Raw genomic sequence first — 23908 nt, 5'->3', positions numbered from 1 at the left:
GACTGAGTGGAGATTGCAGTGGCTGTTGCGGGTTTCTAAGTCATCCAGATCTGAGCTGAGCGTTACTATTCTTTTTTTCAGAACATTCACTGTTTTCTGTAGCTTTTCCACATTATCCTCAGTTTCGCTAATTTGATAGTCTGCCCCCAAATTTGGAAATGTAATTTTTAATCTCTTGAATAGCATTCAGGATGCTTTCGAATTGGGATGTGAAAAAAGTGTTTCATATCTGTGAGAGCCTTTCATCACCTCATTCTCTTCGTTGTTCACCGTAACATCACTTGTTAGCTTTGTAGTTCTTTGATTTGCCAATGGGCGAAGCAATATTGTTTGTGACGGTTGAACTCTGAGGCTGCTTAGTCAGTTGAATATCTTAAAGAGTCTTAAAAAACTAGAAATCTGGTTGTCTGTGGTAGGAGCGTTGAGTCGTGCATCTGTCTAGCTTGCCGCCATGTTAGAACCCCCTAGCACCTCTTTACTTTGAGATTGTTCTGAGGTTAAATACAGATTTGAAATTGTAACAAGATACAGTTTAATAGCTATGATATTGTATTTTAAATCAATTCTTTGCATAGTAATGACAGGAAAGACTGGTATCCAACAATGCCTTGGAAAGAAAAACATTTGATTTAAAAAATAAAGCATATACATAAACCCAAATAGGAAATAAAAGAGTTATCAAATGTCATCATGTGCCCTGTGTCTCAAATTTTAGAGCAGTTTAGATGCAATTTTGGAAAGAAATCAATAAAATCTGTATGTGTGTGAAAATATTCAGATGTAACCCCCTTTTTAATCATTAACATTTTCATAAGTAACTGTAATTTAATTACACATTTTTTCTCAGTAACTGTAAAAGATAATAGTTATATTTATTTTGTAATTAAATTATGTAACTCTGTTACATGTAACTAGTTACTCCCCTACAGTGGAAATATTATATTTCAGAATCAGATGTTTTCTGATGATACTGTAAGAAAAAATTATGAGCTGTTTATTGCAGCATTGCAATGTCAATATAAATTTAGTACCTTGGGTTCAACAGAGTCAGAATGAACCCCTATAATCCTAAACTCAAACCATTGTTTTATACACTTACAATTTACTACCCTTAATGTAAATGAAGTTGCTCCTGTCGTAACAGCTTTGCTCTGTATGTTAATGAAGTTCTGACACCCCCATTATCTGAGACGGTTCTCGGTGTCCCACGCTTATTCTACAATTGGTCACCATTTGCTCAGGATGTGAATTTTTATTTCACAATTCTAACTTTTCTCTCTCAAATGCGAGTTTCTGGCCTTTTTCTCAGAATTTTGAGATATTAACTCGCAGTTCTGAGAAATAATTTTATTGAGAGTTTATATCTCATAATTCTGAATAAAAGTAAGTATTGTGAGAAAAAAGTGAGATTTATGAGATAAAATTCACAATTACCTTTTTCATTGGTGAAGAACTCACAATAATATATGAGAAGGTTTGTCAAAACTTGTGCTTTTCCTGTCTTTGTGTAGCCCTAAAAACCAGAAGAACTCACAATAATATATGAGAAGGTTTGTCAAAACTTGTGCTTTTCCTGTCTTTGTGTAGCATCTGCCAATCTGCATATCCATCCCAATGTTACAAACAAGATCCTAGACAGAAAACAAACAAACAAACATGGTCAAATCTTCATTATGGTGTAGAATCTTGAATATTAACGGATTTACACATTTTAATGAGCTGAGGTTGCAGAAGCCATATTAGAAGGGGTCAAAGGATTTGCAGATATGAAGAAACATTTACTCTGTGTGGGTGTAGGTGATTCTTGACCCTTGATTTCAGTATTGTTTGTTGACACTGGAAAGAGTTCCAAAGCCCTAGAGGTATTTTGTGTGTGTGTATAGTTTGTTCAGATGATGATGATGTGTATATTTTACCATTTTCTATAGGCTGTGTCTGTAGGCATATATATTCAGTGTATATATAGTACTATTAATTATCATTTATTAAATATACTGGTGCTTACTTTAACTACATTTGTGTACTCTGTATATGCCTATTAAAACTTCACTTTGACCTGTATACACTGGTGTGTGACGCTAGGGAGTTTTACTTATGTATGAAGTCACACTGCAAGTCGTTGAAACACACTGCTGTGAAATTAACTAATTTCTTGTTGTGTTTATTAATTTTGTAGAGTGTGACGAAATAAAACAATATACGTGCCACCAGAAGCTCCACCGCTACTGTATGTGTAACATGTGAATGACTAAAAACTATATAAAATAAAATATAAAAATAAATATACATTTCCTTGTATAATGGCAGCATAAATTCATTGTAAACTTTGAGTTGTTAAACTGTAAAATATGTTTTGTAAGTATTTATTACATAATGTGTCATAATGCTTTTAATATTTACTATAGCACAGATGTATTTTTTAGGCTTTAGTAGTGCTAATATTGTACAAGTTTTCAAACTGTGCTGCCTACATGGTTGAATCATTAATCAAATAATCAATACAAATGTTTTTGAAGGACCACCTTTAGCAGGAGACTCCTTTTATAAGAGACGGTTCAGTTCATGTCAAGACCTGGATGATCACTCGTCATCATGGATCTGAGCATTAGCTGCTGTTGGAAACGGCTCCTTCTGTTCTCTCTCCTTCTTGTCTGTATCAATGGACAAACGTCAGGGCCGTAAGTAACTAAGCGTTTCTATTTGGTTTAATTTCTGTATTAATCGTCTGTCACTTTTTCTTATTTAAAAAAGGGGCAACACTTTAACTTTAATGTTTTGCAATAAAATCCATTTCAGCATTTTCTGAAAATGTAAAAAAAAAAAAAAAAATATTTAAAAAATCTTATTACTCAAATGATTGAATGCCTTATTATATCTTTACAGATCTTTCACGGTGACGTTTCCTGCAGTGATCGAGTCAGGATCTGAGGCCAAACTGTGTGCAAGTCTTCTCAAGCCCAATGAAAGCCTTGTCATGAACATTTATCTGGTTCATGGTGACCAGAGCACTTTACTGCTGCAGGAGAAAGCTGAGGAAGAGTTTCACCGCTGCTTTAACTTCAAGGTCTGTCATCAGCACATTATAATAAATATATTCAAATATGTTTGTTTCATCATAATTCATCTAGGTATTTGAGATGGTCTGTTTGCTGAGGTTGTGAATACAGGATATTATTTTCATCAGGCTCCTCTGGTAGAAGAAGAATCTGTGCAGAGAATGAAGGTAGAACTTCAAGGAGAGTCTTTCAAGATGACTGAAGAGAGAAAAGTCATGTTCAGACGTTACCATCCTCTGACCTTTATCCAGACTGATAAACCCATCTATATTCCAGGACAGACAGGTGAGCTGTGAATGTTTAAAAGTTTAAACAACTGTAAATACTGTTTGTGGCCTGTACCCCTTCCTTCACAAAGCTACATTTTAATAAACAATATATTGAGCATCACAGTTTGATTTTACCCCAGCTTTGTGAGGTCAAACATGTACAATGTAAAATGATACAGTGTTAAAATATCACTGTCATGGAAAAAATATAATGGAAAAACCATGTGCTGTATAAACAGTTGTTTTAGCTTTTGAGATTAAAAATGTAAAATGTTGATGGAAAACACTTGAGGAAGAGTGTGTTTTATTCTTCTCTTTTAGTCCACCTAAAAGTCCAATGTCAGGAAAAACCTGATAGTACAGTCTGCAATAAAAGGAGGATGCGCAGTGCTGGAGCCTTTATGTAAACAGGTTGCCATGCTAGTACGATTGAGCAGTTGATGACACTGGCACTGCAAATATACAAATAGAACATTAAACCCAGGAATTAGAAATGTACAGTGTGAAATGTAAGATAAAAAATAACTACAATTTCGAGTGAATGAGCATCGTAAAATAGTACAGTCAGGAATAGCTACAGCTTACAGTCCATTAGATCTGAAATATGGTTATCACAATACAAACATGGATTATAATTAATATTTATCACACATTTTGTTTTTCACAGTGAATTTTAGAGTTGTTACCATGGATAAAAACTTTTCACCGCTTGATCAGCAGGTCTGGCATGTTTTTTTTTTTTTCTTGTCTTGTCTTTATTTTTACATTTGTTCAACACGCAAACATGATGTTGGCTTTTAATCATATCAGTTTTACAAAATTTGCTTTTTTACAGTATAGTTCAGTGGTACTTGAGGTAAAGAACACAAAACCTTCTTCTGTACAGTCAATTCATGACAAGCACAACACTGGCACTGATGATTCAAAAAAAAACCTGCTCACACAATCTTTCATTCCCGGTGACTCTGTTTCATAGTGCCATGTCTCTTCAAATTTAAAAGGGCCAACTGTGTGCAAGTCTTCTCAAGCCCAATGAAAGCCTCGTCACAATGAACATTTATCTGGTTCATGGTGACCAGAGCACTTTACTGCTGCAGGAGAAAAGCTGAGGAAGAGTTTCACCGCTGCTTTAACTTCAAGGTCTGTCATTAGCACATTATAATAAATATATTCAGATATGTTTGTTTCATCATAATTCATCTAGGTATTTGAGATGGTCTGTTTGCTGAGGTTGTGAATACAGGATATTACTTCTCATCATGCTCCTCTGGTAGAAGAAGAATCTGTGCAGAGAATGAAGGTGGAACTTCAAGGAGAGTCTTTCAAGATGACTGAAGAGAGAAAAGTCATGTTCAGACGTTACCATCCTCTGACCTTTATCCAGACTGATAAACCCATCTATATTCCAGGACAGACAGGTGAGCTGTGACTGTTTATAAAGTTTTAAACAAATGTAAATACTTTTGTTTGTGGCCTGTACCCCTTCCTTCACAAAGCTACATTTTAATAAACAATATATTGAGCATCACAGTTTGATTTTACCCCAGCTTTGTGAGGTCAAACATGTACAATGTAAAATGATACAGTGTTAAAAATATCACTGTCATGGAAAAAATATAATGGAAATGAAAACCATGTGCTGTATAAACAGTTGTTTTAGCTTTTGAGATTAAAAATGTAAAATGTTGATGGAAAACACTTGAGGAAGAGTGTGTTTTTATTCTTCTCTTTTAGTCCACCTAAAAGTCCAATGTCAGGAAAAAAACTGATAGTACAGTCTGCAATAAAAGGAGGATGCGCAGTGCTGGAGCATTTATGTAAAACAGGTTGCCATGCTAGTACATTTGTGCAGTTGATGACACTGGTACTGCAAATATACAAATAGAACATTAAACCCAGGAATTAGAAATGTACAGTGTGAAATGTAAGATAAAGAATACCTATAATTTCGAGTGAATGAGCATCGTAAAATAGTACAGTCAGGAATAGCTACAGCTTACAGTCCATTAGATCTGAAATACTGGTTATCACAATACAAACATGGATTTAATTATATTTATCACACATTTTTTGTTTTCACAGTGAATTTTAGAGTTGTTACCATGGATCAAAAACTTTTCACCACTTGATCAGCAGGTCTGGCATGTTTTTTTTTTTTTCTTGTCTTGTCTTTATTTTTACATTTGTTCAACACGCAAACATGATGTTGGCTTTTAATCATATCAGTTTTACAAATTTGCTTTTTTACAGTATAGTTCAGTGGTACCTTGAGGTAAGAACACAAAACCTTCTTCTGTACAGTCATTCATGACAAGCACAACACTGGCACTGACTGATTTTTGCATTGTGTTTTCAGTAATTATTCTGTATTTCTTCATTATTTATCATAATATGTGTAGCTGGCTGTAACTAACTGCACTTTGTGTTTTGTATTAAATAGGACAGTAACCGTAACAGAATTGGTCAATGGACAAATGTTTCTTCAACAAGGTGGATTTTGCAGCGTTCTTATGAATTAAACCCGGAAGGCCGTCAAGGCATGTACAAACTGAAGGCTTATATTGGTGACAGGATGATCTCACATGATTTTAAAGTGAAAAAAATATGGTAAGTAATAAATGATTTGCAATGTTTGCATGGGACACATTTCATACAAAATCAAAATGTGATTAATAATAAACTATAACTTTCGTCCTCTGTAGTTTTGCCTAAGTTTGAAGTCACTGTTACAGCACCAGAGACAGTGAGCATAGATGATGAGTTCATGGCAGTTGAGGTTTGTGGAAAGTGAGTAGCATCTTTACTTAAACATATTAAAAGCATAAAGAAAGTATTGTTTTCTCCCATCCATCTTTGACTTGTACATTTTTTACAGATACACGTACAAGCAGCCTGTATCTGGTAAATCATGGGTAAAAGTGTGTCGTGATATTCCACGCTACTCTTACAGACAAGACAAACACAGTCCAATATGTGTGAATGAAACCACTGAGGTTTGTCAGTGCAGTACCAAAAGTGACGTGAAATTTATTTCCTACATCCAGATTATTAAGACACTCTTAGGCATTGTGTTTGTGTTCATTCATTTCCATCAGATGAAAAGGACAGGCTGTGCCATCCATACCTTAGATGTATCTGCCTTTTTAAATTCAACATATGAGGATCAACTTGAAAATTCTCTTCATGTTGAAGCAATAGTCACAGAAGAAGGAACAGGTGATCCATTAAGTCTTGAAAGGAGAGTTTTAAAATCTGATTTCATTAAAATGCAAGTTTCACTCTCACCATATATTTGTATTTTACAGAGATCACCATGACGAAATCTGAATCTATATCTCTTACTTTTGAAATTGGCAAATGCACACTTACTGACCTGCCCAAAACATATGAACATGGATCAGTTATAGAAGGAAAGGTAAGTCTAAGATCAGGTTTCTAGTTTAACAGCATTGATATGTACAGAATCATTTATCTCTTCAAAATCTTATTTTCAACAGATCAAACTCTCAAATTTCAAAGGTGCACCAATACAAAACAAAGTGGTTTATCTTTTGGAGGGTGAAACCTGGTCCTCAAAACTGCTCCTAAATCTCACTACAGACAGCGATGGACTGGCCAGCTTCACTCTTAATACATCTAGTGTTTCTAAAAAAGACATTAATCTGATGGTATGACAGTTGCTGCTCATCCACCAAGTGTTTGATCAGTTAATGTTTTGATTACATTAAAATATTGGCACATTCTTTTTTTTTCAGGCAAGTGTGTATCCAGCCTTTCAGCATCTTGGTTACAAAACACCTTTCTACTCTACGGATATAAAAACAGTTCAGCTTTTCCAGCCTGCCACTCCATACACCCCAACATTAAGTGAACTGATTATAGAGAATATTGATCAACCATTAAAGTGTGATGCCGAGTTTACAGTGACCATCAAGTATTATTTTGTTGGAGAGACTGTTGAAGACTTCAAAACTGATATTGTCTATATGGTGAGAACATGTGCAGTATGTACATTCTTACACTGATGTATTTATTGTTTGTTAACAGTATTAGCTGGCTTCACTGGTCAGTTTGTCATCGGAGTGTCATCTGTCTGTTTCAGGTCTTGTCCAGAGGAGTGATTGTTCATCATGGATATGAGAAGGTTGAAGTGAAGTCTTCTAATCGAGCAGCAAGTGGCACTGTGTCATTCAAACTGTCTGTTGGTGCAGATCTGGCTCCTGCAGTGCAGATTCTGACCTACTGTGTACTGCCCAGTGAAAATGTTATTGCTGGTAGCAAAAAAATTGACATTGAAAAGTGTTTCAAAAACAAGGCATGTAAAAAAAAAAAAAAAAAAAAAACACACACACACACACCTGCCCATTTACACAAGCACAGTCATTCTGATTCAATACTAAAATGACACACCTACTGTTGTCGTCACAGGTGTCTCTGCAGTTTTCTCCTGCTAAAGCAGTTCCTGGTGAGAAAAACACCCTTCAGCTCTCAGCTCAGCCTGGTTCACTGTGCGGCCTCAGTGCTGTAGATCAGAGCGTCCTGATCCTGGAGTCAGGGAAACGTCTGGATACTGACAAGGTGAAATTGCTTTAAGAATCAGTGTTGATTATCTGTCTTAATAGTTGGAATATATGAATCTAGTGTCTACTATAATCATTATTATTGTTTAAGGTGACATGGGTGTTGAAGGGATAGTTTACCCAAAAATGAAAATTACCCCATGATTTACTCACCCTCAAGCCATCCTAGGTGTATATGACTTTCTTATTTCAGATGAATATTATCAGTTATATTTAAAAAATATCCTGGCTCTTCCAAGTTTTATAATGGCAGTGGGTAGTGGTCTAGATTTTGAAGCAAAATAAAGTGCATCCAATCCATCATAAAAAGTACTCCACATGACTCCGGGCGGTTAATGAAGGCCTTCTGAAGTGAACTGATGCATTTGTATAAGAAAAATATCCATATTTACAATTTTATAAACCGTAATCTCTATCTTCCACTGTCATGCATGCTTCAAACTAAAAAATTAGAAGTACAAAATAAGGATTTGTAAAGAAAAATGTTGGAGGATTTCGATATAAGCCAAGAGGAGACTTTCTTTTGTTGTAAACAAAACTTAATTCTTGAGAGACTAGCATATTCTCACCGGAGCTTACGCTACAGCTAAAAAATCCTCAAAAACCCCACACTAACCTGAATACACTTACCACAATCAACAGAATACAGATAATAAAGTTTATAAAAATGTTCGTATGGATATTTTTCTTACTCAAATGCATCGATTCACTTTAGAAGGTCTTTATTAAGCCCCTGGAGCTGTGTGGAGTACTTTTTATGATGGATGGATGTACTTTATTTTGTTTCAAACTCTTGACAACTATTCACTGCCATTATAAAAGTTGGAAGAGCCAGGACATTTTTTTTATATAACTCCAACTGTATTCATCTGAAAGAAGAAAGTCATATACACCTAGGATGGCTTGAGGGTGAGTAAATCATGGAGTAATTTTCATTTTTGGGTGAGCTATCCCTTTAAACCTAATTTTCTTTCCCACCGCAACATAAAGATTAAGAGGTACACTGACATGAATTATTTAGTGTGAATGTGGTCTCATCACAGATCTTCAACCTGCTGCCAGTGCAGTCAGTCTCAGATTATCCTTACAGCGTAGAAGATGAGCAGGAGTGTCTGCATGTGAGACCCCGTCGAGCTGTACTGACAGACAACGCCTTTGAATCCTTAAAGGTAACAAGTGGATTAATATGTGTAACAGTGCAGTAGATTAGGTGAGTATCTACATGCATAAATATATCAATGCATGTGCTTAAAATTCCTCTTATTCTGACAGCTACAAAAAATTGTATTTTATGTATGTTACATTAAATGTGGTTCATTTTGCTGTTGGACAGAGTGTGGGGCTGAAAATGGCTACAAATTTGGCTGTGCGAGTCCCTCAGTGTCTGTTATACAAGGGCTTGGCTTATCACAGATATGGAGATATAGGTAATATCTGTTATGTATGTATGAGTTCATTAATGCATGCATTTACTATCAGTGATTTAATATGACTGGAATTTACCATTATTAAGCACTTTTTCATAAAGACACTGCAAGAGCACAAATTAATCTTTGTTTTGATTTGTCTGATCTATAAAGATATTTAAATCAGCAGTTCTCAAAATTTGTGACATCAAGGTGCTGCTTGCAAGAAATACACCTCTCAAAATGTAAATGGTCATTTGTTCTGAGAGAAAGGTATGAAGTTATAAAGACAATATGTTTAAGTTTAATGTATTGGCTTTTATATTTTTATTATACTTATTAATATTCTTTGTATTTTGTTGATAGTGTATCTGTTTCTTCACACTATTTGATATTTTTATACCGCCCTTAGTCACAATGCGAAGGCTGAGGTTCCTTCTTTCACAGATGTTTAATGCACTCATCGATATAGACACTGAAATAGACAGCAACTTCTATGAGTAAAAAAGAACAAAATATACAACAAACACCAGTCACACATTCAGTTACATGGAAAACATGCATATCTCATTAAACTCGTAAATAAAAAGAAAATACATCCACATTCCATTTTTGCCTGCCTGTGAGCTAAGAGAGAGGATTACATCTTGAAGTTTCTTGATTAGATGGCTTATGATTAACATCTTTTAACTTTGCGATGATTACATTGTTCCATCTCTTCATGCGGATGACAAAACAGGAAGTGACATACAAAAGCACGTTGGGAATAAAATAAAATATAACCAAAAAACTCTTAGAAAGATTAAATCTTGCTCAAATAAACAACAGTTGAATATAGAAATCACAATAAACATTATAAAATAACCAAAATATAAAATTATACAAATTAAACTAATCAAAAGTATCTGTAAGGGGTCCTATTATGCTCTTTTACAAAGTCTTGAATTTGTTTTGGGGGTGTACTAGAACAGGCACTCATACTAGGTTGTTCGAAAAACACATTATTTTTCACATATTTTACATTATTACAATACCTCTCTCCCCAGTCTTGTATAAATGGCTTGAATAGTTTCTGTATCAAATGAAGGCCTGCCTTCTGGAATACGAGATGTGCTGTGATTGGTTAGCTGGGCCAGTGTGTGCTGTGATTGGTAAGCTGGGCCAGTGTGTGTTGTGACTGACAGCACTCGGTGGCAGGTCGGGAAATGTCCTGCCTCTTACCATAGCTGCCTGCTGCGAGCTTGTCGAAATCAAATCAATTTGAGTGCAATTTAAACCCGGATGATTGTAAACACTCTAAGCTGGTCTGTCTTGGGAACACTAGCGCGTCTCTGACATAGTAATAACACTCGTTGTCTTCTTTAGTGCAGCTCAACCAGGTCTCGTCCCATTCGTTGAAGTTTGTGTTATAACAAATCCCCAAAATATTCGATATAGTCCAAACCAGTTGTTCATTTTAGTTTTTGAAAGGTGATTTCTGTAAAATAAAAAATATCTCCTTTCAGATACCCTTTGTGACAGAAAATAGAAACTTTGATGCAGCCAATACAATGTTAGATGTATATGTTAGACGGATTTTTTTTTTTTTTTTTCAATTCAACTTTATTTATAAAGTTATAAATTATTTATAGGCCCCTTGATTAAAAGAAAACTGATTTAAATTTATTAGAATATTACAAAATGTTTTGGAAATAAATAGTTACAGTATACAGGTGCTGGTCATATAATTAGAATTTCATCAAAAAGTTGATTTATTTCATTAATTCCATTCAAAAAGTGAAACTTGTATATTATATTCATTCATTACACACAGACTGATATATTTCAAATGTTTATTTCTTTTAATTTTGATGATTATAACTGACAACTAAGGATAATCCCAAATTCAGTGTCTCAGAAAATCAGAATATAACTTGAATATAACCAATACAAAGAAAGGATTTTTAGAAATCTTGGCCAACTAAAAAGTATAAAAATGAAAAGTATGAGCATGCACAGCACTCAATACTTAGTTGGGGCTTCTTTTGCCTGAATTACTGCAGCAATGCGGCGTGGCATGGAGTCGATCAGTCTGTTGCACTGCTCAGGAGTTATGAGAGCCCAGGTTGCTCTGATAGTGGCCTTCAGCTCTTCTGCATTGTTGGGTCTGGCATATCACATCTTCCTCTTCACAATACCCCATAGATTTTCCATGGGGTTAAGGTCAGGCGAGTTTGCTGGCCAATTAAGAACAGGGATACCATGGTCCTTAAACCAGGTACTGGAAGCTTTGTATAAGGCTGTGTTGACCTTGGACCTCAGAAAACACAGTGGACCAACACCAGCAGATGACATGGCACCGCAAACCATCACTGACTGTGGAAACTTTACACTGGACCTCAAGCAACGTGGATTGTGTGCCTCTCCTCTCTTCCTCCAGACTCTGGGACCCTGATATCCAAAGGAAATGCAAAAATTTACTTTCATCGGAGCACATAACTTTGGACCACTCAGCAGCAGTCCAGTCCTTTTTGAAGCGAGACGCTTCTGATGCTGTCTGTTGTTCAAGAGTGGCTTGACACAAGGAATGCGACAGCTGAAACCCATGTCTTGCATACGTCTTTGTGTAGTGGCTCTTGAAGCACTGACTCCAGCTGCAGTCCACTCTTTGTGAGTCTCCCCCACATTTTTGAATGGGTTTTGTTTCACAATCCTCTCCAGGGTGCGGTTATCCCTATTGCTTGTACACTTTTTTTCTATCACATCTTTTCCTTTTCCTTCGCCTCTTTATTAATGTGCTTGGACACAGAGCTCTGTGAACAGCCAGCCTCTTTTGCAATGACCTTTTGTGTCTTGCCCTCCTTGTGCAAGGTGTCAATTGTCGTCTTTTGGACAACTGTCAAGTCAGCAGTCTTCCCCATGATTGTGTAGCCTACAGAACTAGACTGAGAGACCATTAAAGGCTTTGCAGGTGTTTTGAGTTAATTAACTGATTAGACTGTGGCACCAGGTGTCTTCAATATTGAACCTTTTCACAATATTCTAATTTTCTGAGATACTGAATTTGGGATTTTCCTTAGTTATCAGTTATAAACATCAAAATTAAAAGAAATAAACATTTGAAATATATCAGTCTGTGTGTAATGAATACATATAATATACAAGTTTCACTTTTTGAATGGAATTAGTGAAATAAATCAACTTTTTGATAATATTCTAATTATATGACCAGCACCTGTAAACTATAAAAGGGAAAATATCATCATGGTTGAAATTATAAAAGAATATACTCTAGGTAGTTTTAATTTTGTGAACACAATGTTGTGAATATAGTTTAGATATTTCTGAAAGTGTTTAATGTGACAGAGATACGAGACAGTAGTTCTGTACTAAATTGCTACAGTACATGTTGTGATTCAGGTATCACATCATATTGTGTGCTTTTTTTGTAGGGATGTATAAGTATTACATTCTATCTGGTACAGCGCTTGAAATGGAGAAAGCAGGCTCTTCAACAGACGTGACAGTTCGTACTGTCTTTCCTGAAACATGGATTTGGCAACTGGCTGCAGTTGGGTTAGTGACAATGTTTTCTGCCAACATCATTTAACATCATATTAAAACCACAATAACTGCAATGCTTCTCTTGGCACTGTGCCTGCAATGAGATTGTGTTCAGAATACATAAATGCACATGTAAATGAATACGTGAATTGGATTGCAAAGTTTAGGGTTCATATAAACAGAACTTTCATTGGATTCACTCGGACTGATTAAAATTAGACATACTAGAGATCTACTATGAATCAGATTATCAGTGTTTTATATCTGCGCTGAATGTTGTAAAAACAAAACAGCAACTTAAAAGTCCAATCAAATAGTGTTGTAATTTCAACACAGGGACTCTGGATCAGCTCAGGTTCCCGTCACGGTTCCTGACACAATCACCTCTTGGGACACGGAGGCCTTCTGTCTGTCCTCCAAAGGTCTGGGTCTGGCTCCTCCTGCTAAGCTGACAGTTTTCCAGCCCTTCTTCCTGGAGCTCTCTCTGCCTTACTCCATCATCCGTGGGGAGATCTTTGAGCTGAAGGCAACTGTCTTCAACTATCTGTCCAAGTGCATCATGGTGAGACTTCAGACTCAGTCTTATCCAATCATATCAAATATGCCACTAATCATGTGAGTTTGATTGACAGGTTAAAGTGACTCCAGCTCCTTCCTCAGACTACACTCTCAAAGCCTCCTCTGATGACCAGTATTCATCCTGTCTGTGTGCTAATGGAAGAAAAACATTTAAATGGATCCTCACTCCTTCTGTTCTTGGTGAGTTTTCCAGTCTGAATCATTGTTTCTCAGTATTTGTGTCAGTTGTATCTTCACGTACATGTCTTGTGTTGTAGGAGTCTTGAATATTACAGTCAGTGCAGAGGCAGAGTCGTCCCAGACTGTGTGTGACAATGAGATTGTGAGCGTGCCAGAGAGAGGACGCATTGACACAGTCACACGAAGTCTGCTTGTACAGGTCAGTGCACGTCAAATGGCTCTCAGACTTCATTTCTCCATGATCCTAATGCTGCTTATGTCAGTATGATGTGCTGATGTTACTGTTTTATGCTGCAGGCTGAAGGAACTGAGAAGACAGAGACCTACAGCTGGTTACTGTGTCCAAAGGGTTTGTCTGCAGACAATATTTAGCATCATAGTGTTTCTCTGCTGATCACTGATGTGTGTTTCTTTCTTTTTGGTTTACAGGCGACACTCTCTCAGAAGAAGTGGATCTGACTCTTCCTAAAGATGTGATAGAGGGATCAGCCAGATCTTCTGTTTCAGTCATAGGTAACATTGACATATACAAGCAGAAATGAGGAGTTTGTGTTTCTAAAATGTAGTGTTTCATTGGTGTTTGGTTTGTAGGAGACATATTGGGTCGTGCACTGAAGAATCTGCACGGATTACTACAGATGCCTTATGGCTGTGGAGAACAAAACATGTCTATTCTTTATCCCAATAGTTACATTCAGCAGTATCTGGAAAACACAGAGCAGCTCACCTCAGCTATCCGAGAGAGAGCCACAGCCTTCCTTAAGAGTGGTGAGAGAAATCAATCATATAAACAGAATACTGAAATACTGAGAAATTAAGTCACAATACATTTGACTTCAGAAACACTTGATCAACCCAGAATGTTTAAATTCAGGATACCAGAGACAGCTGAACTACAGACATACTAGTGGTGCATACAGCACATTTGGACACGGAGATGAGAATACATGGTAAATATTTGTAACTTTTCACTCTCACTTTTTTCCTACATAGTTACAAAGTTAAAATAAGTATTTTTACTTTACATAGACGATATTTAGTTCCAACAATTTATGTATAGACTGTCAAATGACAATTTTTCAGCAATCACATACTCAAAATAACAAAAATATAAAAAAAGCAATTGCACCATACAATAATAATACTGTGTATATTTATTATGTATATATAAATACACACATACATGAATATATATATTTATATATATATATATATATATATATATATATATATAAAAAATAATTGATCATGAATCAATTTTCCAAACCGTGTTTCTGGCTTATCCTGAATCAATACAGTACACCTGTAATAAGTTTTTATACAGGGTTTACGCGGGTCTTTAAAAAGTCTTAAAAAGTCTTAAATTGTACAAGAAAGTCTTAATTATGATTTCAAGAGGTCTCAAATTTGGGGACGGAAAGACCAGAATTGTGATATGGCTGAATGTGAAGATTAAACTTTAAAGGCTAAGATTTCATTGAATAAACACAAGCGCTGCACGTTCAAAGTCCGGTCTGCTGTTACTGGAGAAACAGTTATATTTCTACCAAATGCTCCACCTGCTGGCAGAGAATGAATGAGCATTTTCAGTAAAACTGTTCTTTTGTTCAGAGATCATACCAATGCGATAATCGACCCATGTTTTACCCTGGAAACATGCAGAGCTTTAAATGTGAACTGGTGGATTGATAAGAAGACAATGCATAATAAAAATCTAAACATAGGGGTGTGCAACATGTATGGTCTGTGATAATATCGTAATTGTTGTTTTAAGGATGTGCGATTTGATATTATCGAGAATATCGTGAAAAGCAAACAAAACACTTACAGAATGATGTTCCAGTCCTCAAGACCCCCTGATCTGCACATTTGTTATGTCTCTCTTAACACACCTGATTCAGATAATCAGCTCTTTAGAAGTGAGCTCTGTGCATGAACTGTGTTCCCACTGACATGGTCCCTACACAGTGTTCATTGCTCCCTACTACCTGAGCAGGGGAAAACTGTTGAAGTTTACTGTACTTCGGAACATTCATTCACGGATTTGCACTGCGCAACGTCTTCACAAGTGTGACATCATATACCTCGGTAAATAAATACAATTTAAATTCACGTCTCGCACAATTCAATGCACTTTAAATGGAACACAGAAAAAAAATCATTCCAAACACAGCCACAATGCTGTTTTGAGTCTCTGAGCAACACAACAGTGTTTCCTTCCTGAATGAATCAGCCGTTTAAATGATTCGGTTCAATCGCAATGACTCACTTAACAGTGATTTGCTGCCACCTACTGGCAGTTTTAATTTCACATTTAAGGTACCTTTTCATTTTTGAAAAAAATCTCACACATCAGTTTTCAATGTTTTATGTTTAAAATATCAAACATTATTAATGCATTTGTAACTCCAGGTTAAAGTATTTAATGTCCCCCAGAGCTGCATTTAACAGTTTGTAAATACATCTAAATGCCACTTCTAATGTCGCTTCTGTGTTTCCTCTGCATTGCAAATATCAATTTTTATTGATACTTATTTCATTTGCTTGGTAATAGCCCAAATGCAAGAATTTGACTCAAAAGATGGTGCACACTTTTAGAAAAAAAAAAATGGTTTAAAGGTAAAAATGCATGTAAAACTTGTTGGAAATGATTAATTTCTATCACTGCTGTGAACTGACCACACAGAATGTGCAGAATATAAAAAAATTCAGGATTCAGCTGTCAGCACAATTAGAGAAAAGATATCAGCACAATAACACACTATATAGCAAAATATTGTCTGATTATCGTTATTGATAAAATCCCAGAAAATTATCGAAAATTATAATTTTTTGTCAATATCACACACCCCTTATTTATGTTATTTAATTGATAATTATTTAGTGATAATTATTGTTTTAATTAATATAACAATTAATACTTTGACTCATCCATTTTCTTAAAAATGGTTTAAAGGCTGAAATGTAAAGTTTATCATTTTATAAAACTTTTCGTTTATGTGAAAACTTATATCTGAACTGTAAATTATGCTTTTTACAGTAATTTTACAGTTTAATATGGTACTATAGACATTGCCCTACCCCGCTCATATGGTATTAATTTTATATGTGCAGGTCTTAAAAAGGTCTTAAATTTTTATTAAAAATCCTGCAGAAACCCTGTTATATTCACACTATTTTAGACTGGTTCTGGTAGTAACTGCTGCAGAGTAGCCCAGTATCTGCGTGAATCATTATAGACATAAACAGAAAGAAAGTAGCTCAGGCTACAATGTTCATTCCGCAAGATGCATTCCGTTCTCTTTATTAACCGCTAGAGTGCAAAAAGTTATGGACTGCAGCTTTAAATATATACATGCATGCATAATAAATATACACAGTACATACACGTAAACACAGACTTTTAGTTTGGATGTTTTTAATCACAATTAATTGTTTGACAGGCCTTATTTAATCAACTGAATCAACTAATAAAATAATTTAAATGAAAACTTTCAATCACCAGGTTGACTGCCTTTGTCCTGAGGTCTTTTGGCAAAGCACAGAAATACATATTTATTGATCCACAAATTATTCAGCGTGCGAAGGAATGGTTAATAAGCAGACAAGATTCAGACGGCTGTTTTATCCAGCAGGGAAGACTGTTCAACAACAGAATGAAGGTGTGTTATAACTAAACATTATCACAGAAACAATTCCTATCTATCACAAAAATATTTTACTTTGCTCCTCTAATGTATTCCAGGGTGGAGTGAATGATAATGTGACCATGACTGCCTACATTACTGCATCACTACTTGAACTGGAAACTCCAGTCACAGTAAGTTCATCTACAGGAAACACAGTATAAACTCATAGAAAAATAACACTCACAGTTGCTGTTTCTCTGTTTTTGTCTCAGGATCTTGTCGTTAGTAAAGGTTTGTCATGTTTGAAGTCCGTCGTTAAGGATGTCGAAAACACTTACACCACTGCTCTGCTCGCCTACACTTTCAGTCTGGCTAAAGACACAGACACTCGACAGCAGCTTTTCAAGAAACTGGAGGATGTTGCTATTTCAGACGGTAAGAGATTTTTTCTGATGAATTTCTGTTGTCTTTTCATGCTTGTTGAATTACTGGTGTCTCTTTTGTCCATGTTTCCTAAAGGGTCTCATCTCCACTGGTCTCAGTCTGGATCTGTTGACTCTGATTCTCTGGCCGTGGAGATCAGCTCATATGTGCTGCTAGCTGTTCTCACTGCAGATTCACTCACTTCAGCTGATCTGGGATTTGCTAACAGGATTGTCAGCTGGCTTGTGAAGCAGCAGAATGCCTATGGAGGATTCTCCTCCACACAGGTGACTCAAACTACTCAAATCAAACACATGATCGCTAAATAATGAGTAAAAGTCACATTACTGAACACATTTGTTTCTCAGGACACAGTGGTGGCTCTTCAGGCTCTGTCTTTGTATGCCACCAAAGTGTTCAGCTCTGACGGCTCCAGCACAGTGACTGTACAGTCAGCAGCAGACACTCACCGCTTTGATCTCAATCAGGACAACAAGTTACTGTACCAGGAGAAGCAGCTGCAGAACGTTCCAGCCAAATACAGCATTGAAGTGAAGGGCTCAACCTGTGTGTCTGTGCAGGTCTGTAGTGCATTCTGCTTCATTGACTCACACTCAATCTTTCTCTTTCCTTTCTTAGCATGTTGTGGTTATTTTTCTGTAAGATTGATTAATTTTTTGTGTGTGTGTGTTGACTCTATCAGGTGGCTCAGTTCTACAACATTCCCACTCCCACTGAAGCTAAAACACTTAGCATTGATGCTAAGATTGAGGGAGATTGCAAAACATTGGAACAAAATTTCTTTTTGAACTTCACTGTCAAGTAAAAACAGATTTAGATTATTATTATGGCTACTGTTTTGTTTTAAGGTGTATAAACACCTCTTTAGTGAATCCCTAAAATTACTGACAATCTGTTATTTCTGTTAAGTTATTTCTCAGTAGTATCAGTTGTAAAATGCTGCAATTACTTAGAAAAATATTGGATGCATCTGCTGGTTTAAATGCATATGTTGTGTTCCTGTTTGTTTGTGTTTTTAGCATTAAATCAGGCCTGTTAATTTTCTCTGTTTAAGTATGGTGGTCCCCAGGAAACAACTAACATGCTCATTGTGGATATTAAAATCTTATCAGGATTCACAGCTGATACATCAATGGTGTGTTTGGGTGTATAAAGTAATTGTGTATTAAAGTGTCCCTATTATGGGTAATGAAAGGTTAATATTTTAGTTTTGGGAGTCCCCAGCAACAGGTTGCCATGCATACAAGGTCAAAAAACACTTTTCATTGTCTTATAATATGCATTTATTTTTTACCTTACTTGCTAAATGACTCCCAAACAATTCGCTCAACAATTCATTTTTCCAAACCCCTCCTTTAAATGACTCAATAACATTCCAATAATGGTTGAAAAACGACTCATTTCAATGATTCAGAGTTGACTTTCTTTTGAGAGACAATAACTTTATACACGTGCACTTTCAGATTTAAAATTTTGCAGGATGTTTTCATTCACTTAGGGCTGTGTTACACACTGCATGAATAGGTAATTTTCGAAAATCCATAATAGGGGCACTTTAAGACAAACCGATTTTTACACATTTGCACACTTGCATGTTTGCTTAACTTTGCAAAAACTGAAAAAAAAACACTAATCATCATCATCATATTTTCATATAAACAATTATATTTTCCCTATAGCTTAGAACGTCATTTAGTTCAGCAGTACTTGCTCAGAAGTATGTGGAGCGGGTCGACACAAAAGAAGACCATGTCATAGTTTATTTAACAGAGGTAAATAAATAATAACATTTATAAAATTAGTACATATTTAATAATTTCCATGAATGGTACTGTATACTGTATGTATTTTTGTTTATCCTCCTGCAGATTCCAAAACATATTTCTATGAATTACAAGATGAAAATGAAACAGGTTCTTCCAGTGAAGAATCTCAAGCCAGCAGTGGTCAAAGTGTATGATTACTACCAGACAAGTAAGATCTTATTTTAACATTCAGGAAAAAAAAAAAAAAAATGTTAAGGTATACCGTTTAATACCATTTTGATTATATAAATTACAAAGCATGTAATTCATAAACTATTTACTTTTAATATATTATCTTGTCTTTTGTGTTGTTGACACAAAGCCATACAGAATTAATTTACCATAAGTTAGCATGCTCACTTAGCATGCTCACTTAGCATGCACACTTTATTAATAAATCATCAACAAACATTATATAATGTTTAACTAATCATTACTTAATATATATTCACATATCTAATGTGCTTGTTAATGTTAACTAATCAACATATTAAACATTACCAAAAAATTAACAGATCATTATTTATTGTAAACTGAAATGCTTACAAATGTCATTAAACTTTCAATTGATGTGATCATGCATTTTTTTTAAATCTTCAAATGATTTTGACAGATGTTTTACACTGATTAAAAGCTTCATTAATTAATCATTAACAAACATTATATAATGCTTAACTGATCGTTAGTTAATGTTCACAAATGTCATTAAACTTTCAATGCGTTTTAAAAATATACAAATGATTTTAATAGGAATTACACAATGATTACAAGTTTATTTGTTAATGTAGTGTTGAATGCTTATTGCCATTAAGTTTAAAGTGTCATTAAACTTCAGTTCACATATTAGCTAATGGTCATTTTTACATTTACAAATGTTGTGAAAATATAGCGTGATTATTAATTTTAAACACTTCACAAACTATTCATGTTAATATATTCATTAACTCATATTGGGCGAATTCCAAACGGCTTTTTTGCACCCTTGAAGGGCACTTCGGGAAGGGGACGCCACTTGTAGGGACGTTCCAAACGAAAGTGAACAACTGAATCCCTACGCGAAGGGCCCTTCCAGAAGTCCATTAGCAAAGGGAACATGCGATGGTCACTTCACGGAAACGATTTCCGTTTGTGATCATGTGATCTTCAGTTAGGAGATCTTGCAACGCATTTCAAAGCAAAATTGTTGTTGATTTAGACATACAAACGTAAGAAGAATATGCTAATTAAATTTGTCTTTATTTTAAAGGTGCCATAGAATTAATTGATACAATATTTTAAATTGTTCTCTGATGTCCCCAGAGTGTGTATTTGAAGTTTAATCTCAAAATAGCCCACAGATAATTTTTTATAGTTTGTTGAAAGGGTATGAGCCAAAACGTGCTGTTTTTTGTGTTTGTTCCCTTTAAATGAAAATGAGCTGGTGCTCTCGCCTCCCTTTTCAGAAGAGTGCAGAGCTTAAAGAGCTCATGCTCGAGGGCATACCGGTGATACGGTGCACTATTCTATGACGTTTTGTAGTATAAATACTGTGAGTAGTGCGTTCACACTGTAAATTCCAAAAAGAAAAAGTGCACTTTAAACACCCGGATGATGCACTTAAATAACCGAAAAAAAAAATGTGGAATGTACACTTCATGCACTCAACTGTCACAGCTTTTATTACGTAACGAAGGGGGAGGGGCTATCAGATTCCGATTATGAATGACAAAATAACCTTATATAATTCATGCACTACATGGTTGAGTACATAGTGCATAAGTACATAGTATATTAATGCATAGTGTATAGTGCATCATTTGGGACATATCTACTATGTATATGTCCGCTTCACTTCGCGTCATGCCTAACAACGCCCCTTAGCTGTCATAAATTCACTGTAAACCACAGCTACTCGGGGCTTATTGCTTGAATCAAAATATTTAAAAATCATATATCACACACTTGTAACCTCTATAAACACATACTAAATAAACAACTAAAAACATTTAAAAATTATTTCATAACACACTTGCAGTACCCAATCTAAAGTGGAAACTATTCATCAATTGTAAATGTTTATAAACATTTACTGATCATTAGTAACTTTATGAGCAGTCATTTCGATGGCAAAAAGTGTCCCAAATGACCGGAATTTACCCTATTTTCACATCTTCACAAAACATTTATTAATCATTTGTTCATGTTTTTGCAGTACTCAGTCAAATGTTGAAATTATTCATCATTTGTAAATGTTTATAAACATTTACTAATTTTTTTTTAGCATCCTCATTGGCACTGGACTTTTAGCTACTTTAACAATGTTTAAAGACATTACACACATTGTAACTTGGGTGCAAAGCATGTTCTTATTGCCTCAGTACTTACATTAGTATACTTTTGTGAATCATTAAACAGAATATTCCTTGAATCATACATCAACAGGAGGTGGGAAAAAAACTATTTTCAAGAAAATACTTAATTTATCATTTATCAAAACAATGCAATTTAAACAGATTGAATGGTGTTCCCTTATAGTAATCAAATTTTAATCAAAACCCCTGTACACTGCTGACCTTTTACCTAACCTTAAACCTACCCATACCATCAAACCTGACACCAAAACAACACCAATCACACATCAACAGCAAAAAAAAAACATTATAAAAGCTTTTAATCATTGTATAAGATCTGATAAAATCATTTGTAGATTTTCAAGATGTGCATGATCATATGAATTAGAAGTTTAATGACATTTGTAAGCATTTTAATTTACATGAAATGTTAATTATTAAGTAATGTTTAATACATTTATTAATAAACATCAACAAGCACATTATTTCACATTTCTAGATATGAGAATATATATGAACTAATGATTCATTAATCAATACAAAATGTTTGTTAATGATTTATTAATGAAAGTTATTATAAAGTGTTACCACTTCTATTCTTCTATTAATTTGTGTGTTGATGTTACCTTCTTCCTTCAGGTGATCAGTCAGAAACCGAGTACTCCTTCCACTGTCAATGAGGTCATGCCCTTCAATTCTGCAGCTCATAATACTATATGAGCAGTTCTTCTCAGTGTCATTGGTTTATTTCATTTGTGATTTTTCATGTGCATCTTCAAATGTGTACTCAGTGTAACTCACAATTTAATTTGTAATTTGTTCTTGTCTTTTAACAGAACTTGTTTGATCTTATCATAAGAAATTAAATAATTTTAATGTTGTAAAAATTAGGAAACCACCAAAATATTGTACAATAAACTGTAATGTTTTCAGAACATCCCAGGAAAAAGCTGCTCTATAAATATATGCTGCCTTCAAAAACTGATCAGGAGAAGGAGACAGGAAGTGAAGCGGATTCAGACATGCCTTATTGCCTTCCTACCTTGGAATGCATCCTCCGAAGACAACATTTCACCACCCTTCTGCACACACAGGAAAATACACCTCAACTTAAAAAATCTCAAATTGATGTTTCCTCTTTTTCTCAATCCTCCGTTCTCAAGCCTGTGACCAACCAATCAAAGTTAGCTATCTTGAAGGACATTTTTAGTCTCTTATTGCACTGCGAGGAGGCGAGGAACAAAGAGTGAGGAGTGAGGAAGCATCCAGAGGAGTTATGAGTGAGGATACACAGGTGTATCCCTATGCGGAAGTCTTTCATTTTGGATGTAAACATTCTCCTCCCCCCTGCACATGATTTTCCTCCTGCACGTTTTACCTTTGCAGTTGAAATAAATCATACATCTCATATATTTCAACAGGGCATCTTGCTTTATTCATATTTAATATGAATGTCTTAAAACTATGGCAGATCCCATGAGCGCAACTGATGATGCTTTGAAGTGACGCTTGAATGATCAAAAATATTCCAATGTACAAATAAGCATTCCTATGATTCCTTCATTCTTCATGCCAGCCCCACTTTAATGGAATGCTTAAGTTTTAAAGTTCAGTGAAGTTGAAGAAATCATAAAAATAACAGTGATGTTATTGCATTTTTCACAAAAAAAAAAAAAAAAAAAAAAAAAACGATGCAAGTGCAATTGTTTCCAAGCTAAGTGTTACAGTATAACCAGCAGGAGGGCACTGATGTATGAACTGAATTTGGTGACAGTAAAGTGTGTTACAGTGAAGCTATGCAAAAGCAATTTATTTGCAAATTAAGTGTTGTATAAAACCAGCAGGAGAGCACTGATGTGTACACTGTGTATCACTACAATTTGGTGATAGAACAATGTGTTACAAGTAAATTTATTGAATGTTTTAATACCAGTAAAATTATTACAATATTTTTTCATAAAAAAATATCATAAAAAATTATGCAAAATCAATTTTTGTCAAGTGTTGTCGTATAACCAGCATCAAAGCATTGATGTGTGCACTTAATTCGATTTTATTACACTGAATAATAGTGAAGTTATTTAATA

The 23908-nt window shown here is 35.1% G+C and overlaps 1 protein-coding gene across 1 annotated transcript; it reads left to right on the top strand.

The window, feature by feature from the left end:
- The first annotated feature begins 2584 nt into the window (after window positions 1–2584).
- On the top strand, window positions 2585–22758 carry LOC109049480 (alpha-2-macroglobulin-like). Its single transcript, XM_042739432.1, has 34 exons — window positions 2585–2678; window positions 2884–3064; window positions 3185–3341; window positions 3993–4045; window positions 4161–4181; window positions 5766–5927; window positions 6024–6112; window positions 6201–6318; window positions 6421–6541; window positions 6631–6740; window positions 6823–6993; window positions 7081–7314; window positions 7428–7640; window positions 7754–7903; window positions 8949–9074; window positions 9239–9332; window positions 12743–12866; window positions 13191–13416; window positions 13487–13613; window positions 13691–13812; window positions 13911–13962; window positions 14043–14126; window positions 14205–14381; window positions 14488–14563; window positions 17119–17275; window positions 17359–17433; window positions 17515–17677; window positions 17762–17952; window positions 18034–18246; window positions 18369–18487; window positions 18740–18821; window positions 19366–19458; window positions 19555–19660; window positions 22461–22758. Exons 1-34 carry the CDS (start codon window positions 2593–2595, stop codon window positions 22499–22501), a joined length of 4314 nt encoding a protein of 1437 aa, XP_042595366.1. The 5' UTR covers window positions 2585–2592; the 3' UTR covers window positions 22502–22758.
- The last annotated feature ends 1150 nt before the right edge of the window (window positions 22759–23908 follow it).

Source organism: Cyprinus carpio, chromosome B15, assembly GCF_018340385.1.
Source record: "Cyprinus carpio isolate SPL01 chromosome B15, ASM1834038v1, whole genome shotgun sequence".
In the NCBI taxonomy this organism is placed as follows: Eukaryota; Metazoa; Chordata; class Actinopteri; order Cypriniformes; family Cyprinidae; genus Cyprinus; species Cyprinus carpio.
The sequence above is the reverse complement of the archived record's forward strand: the minus strand, read 5'-3'. Positions and strand labels throughout refer to the sequence as shown.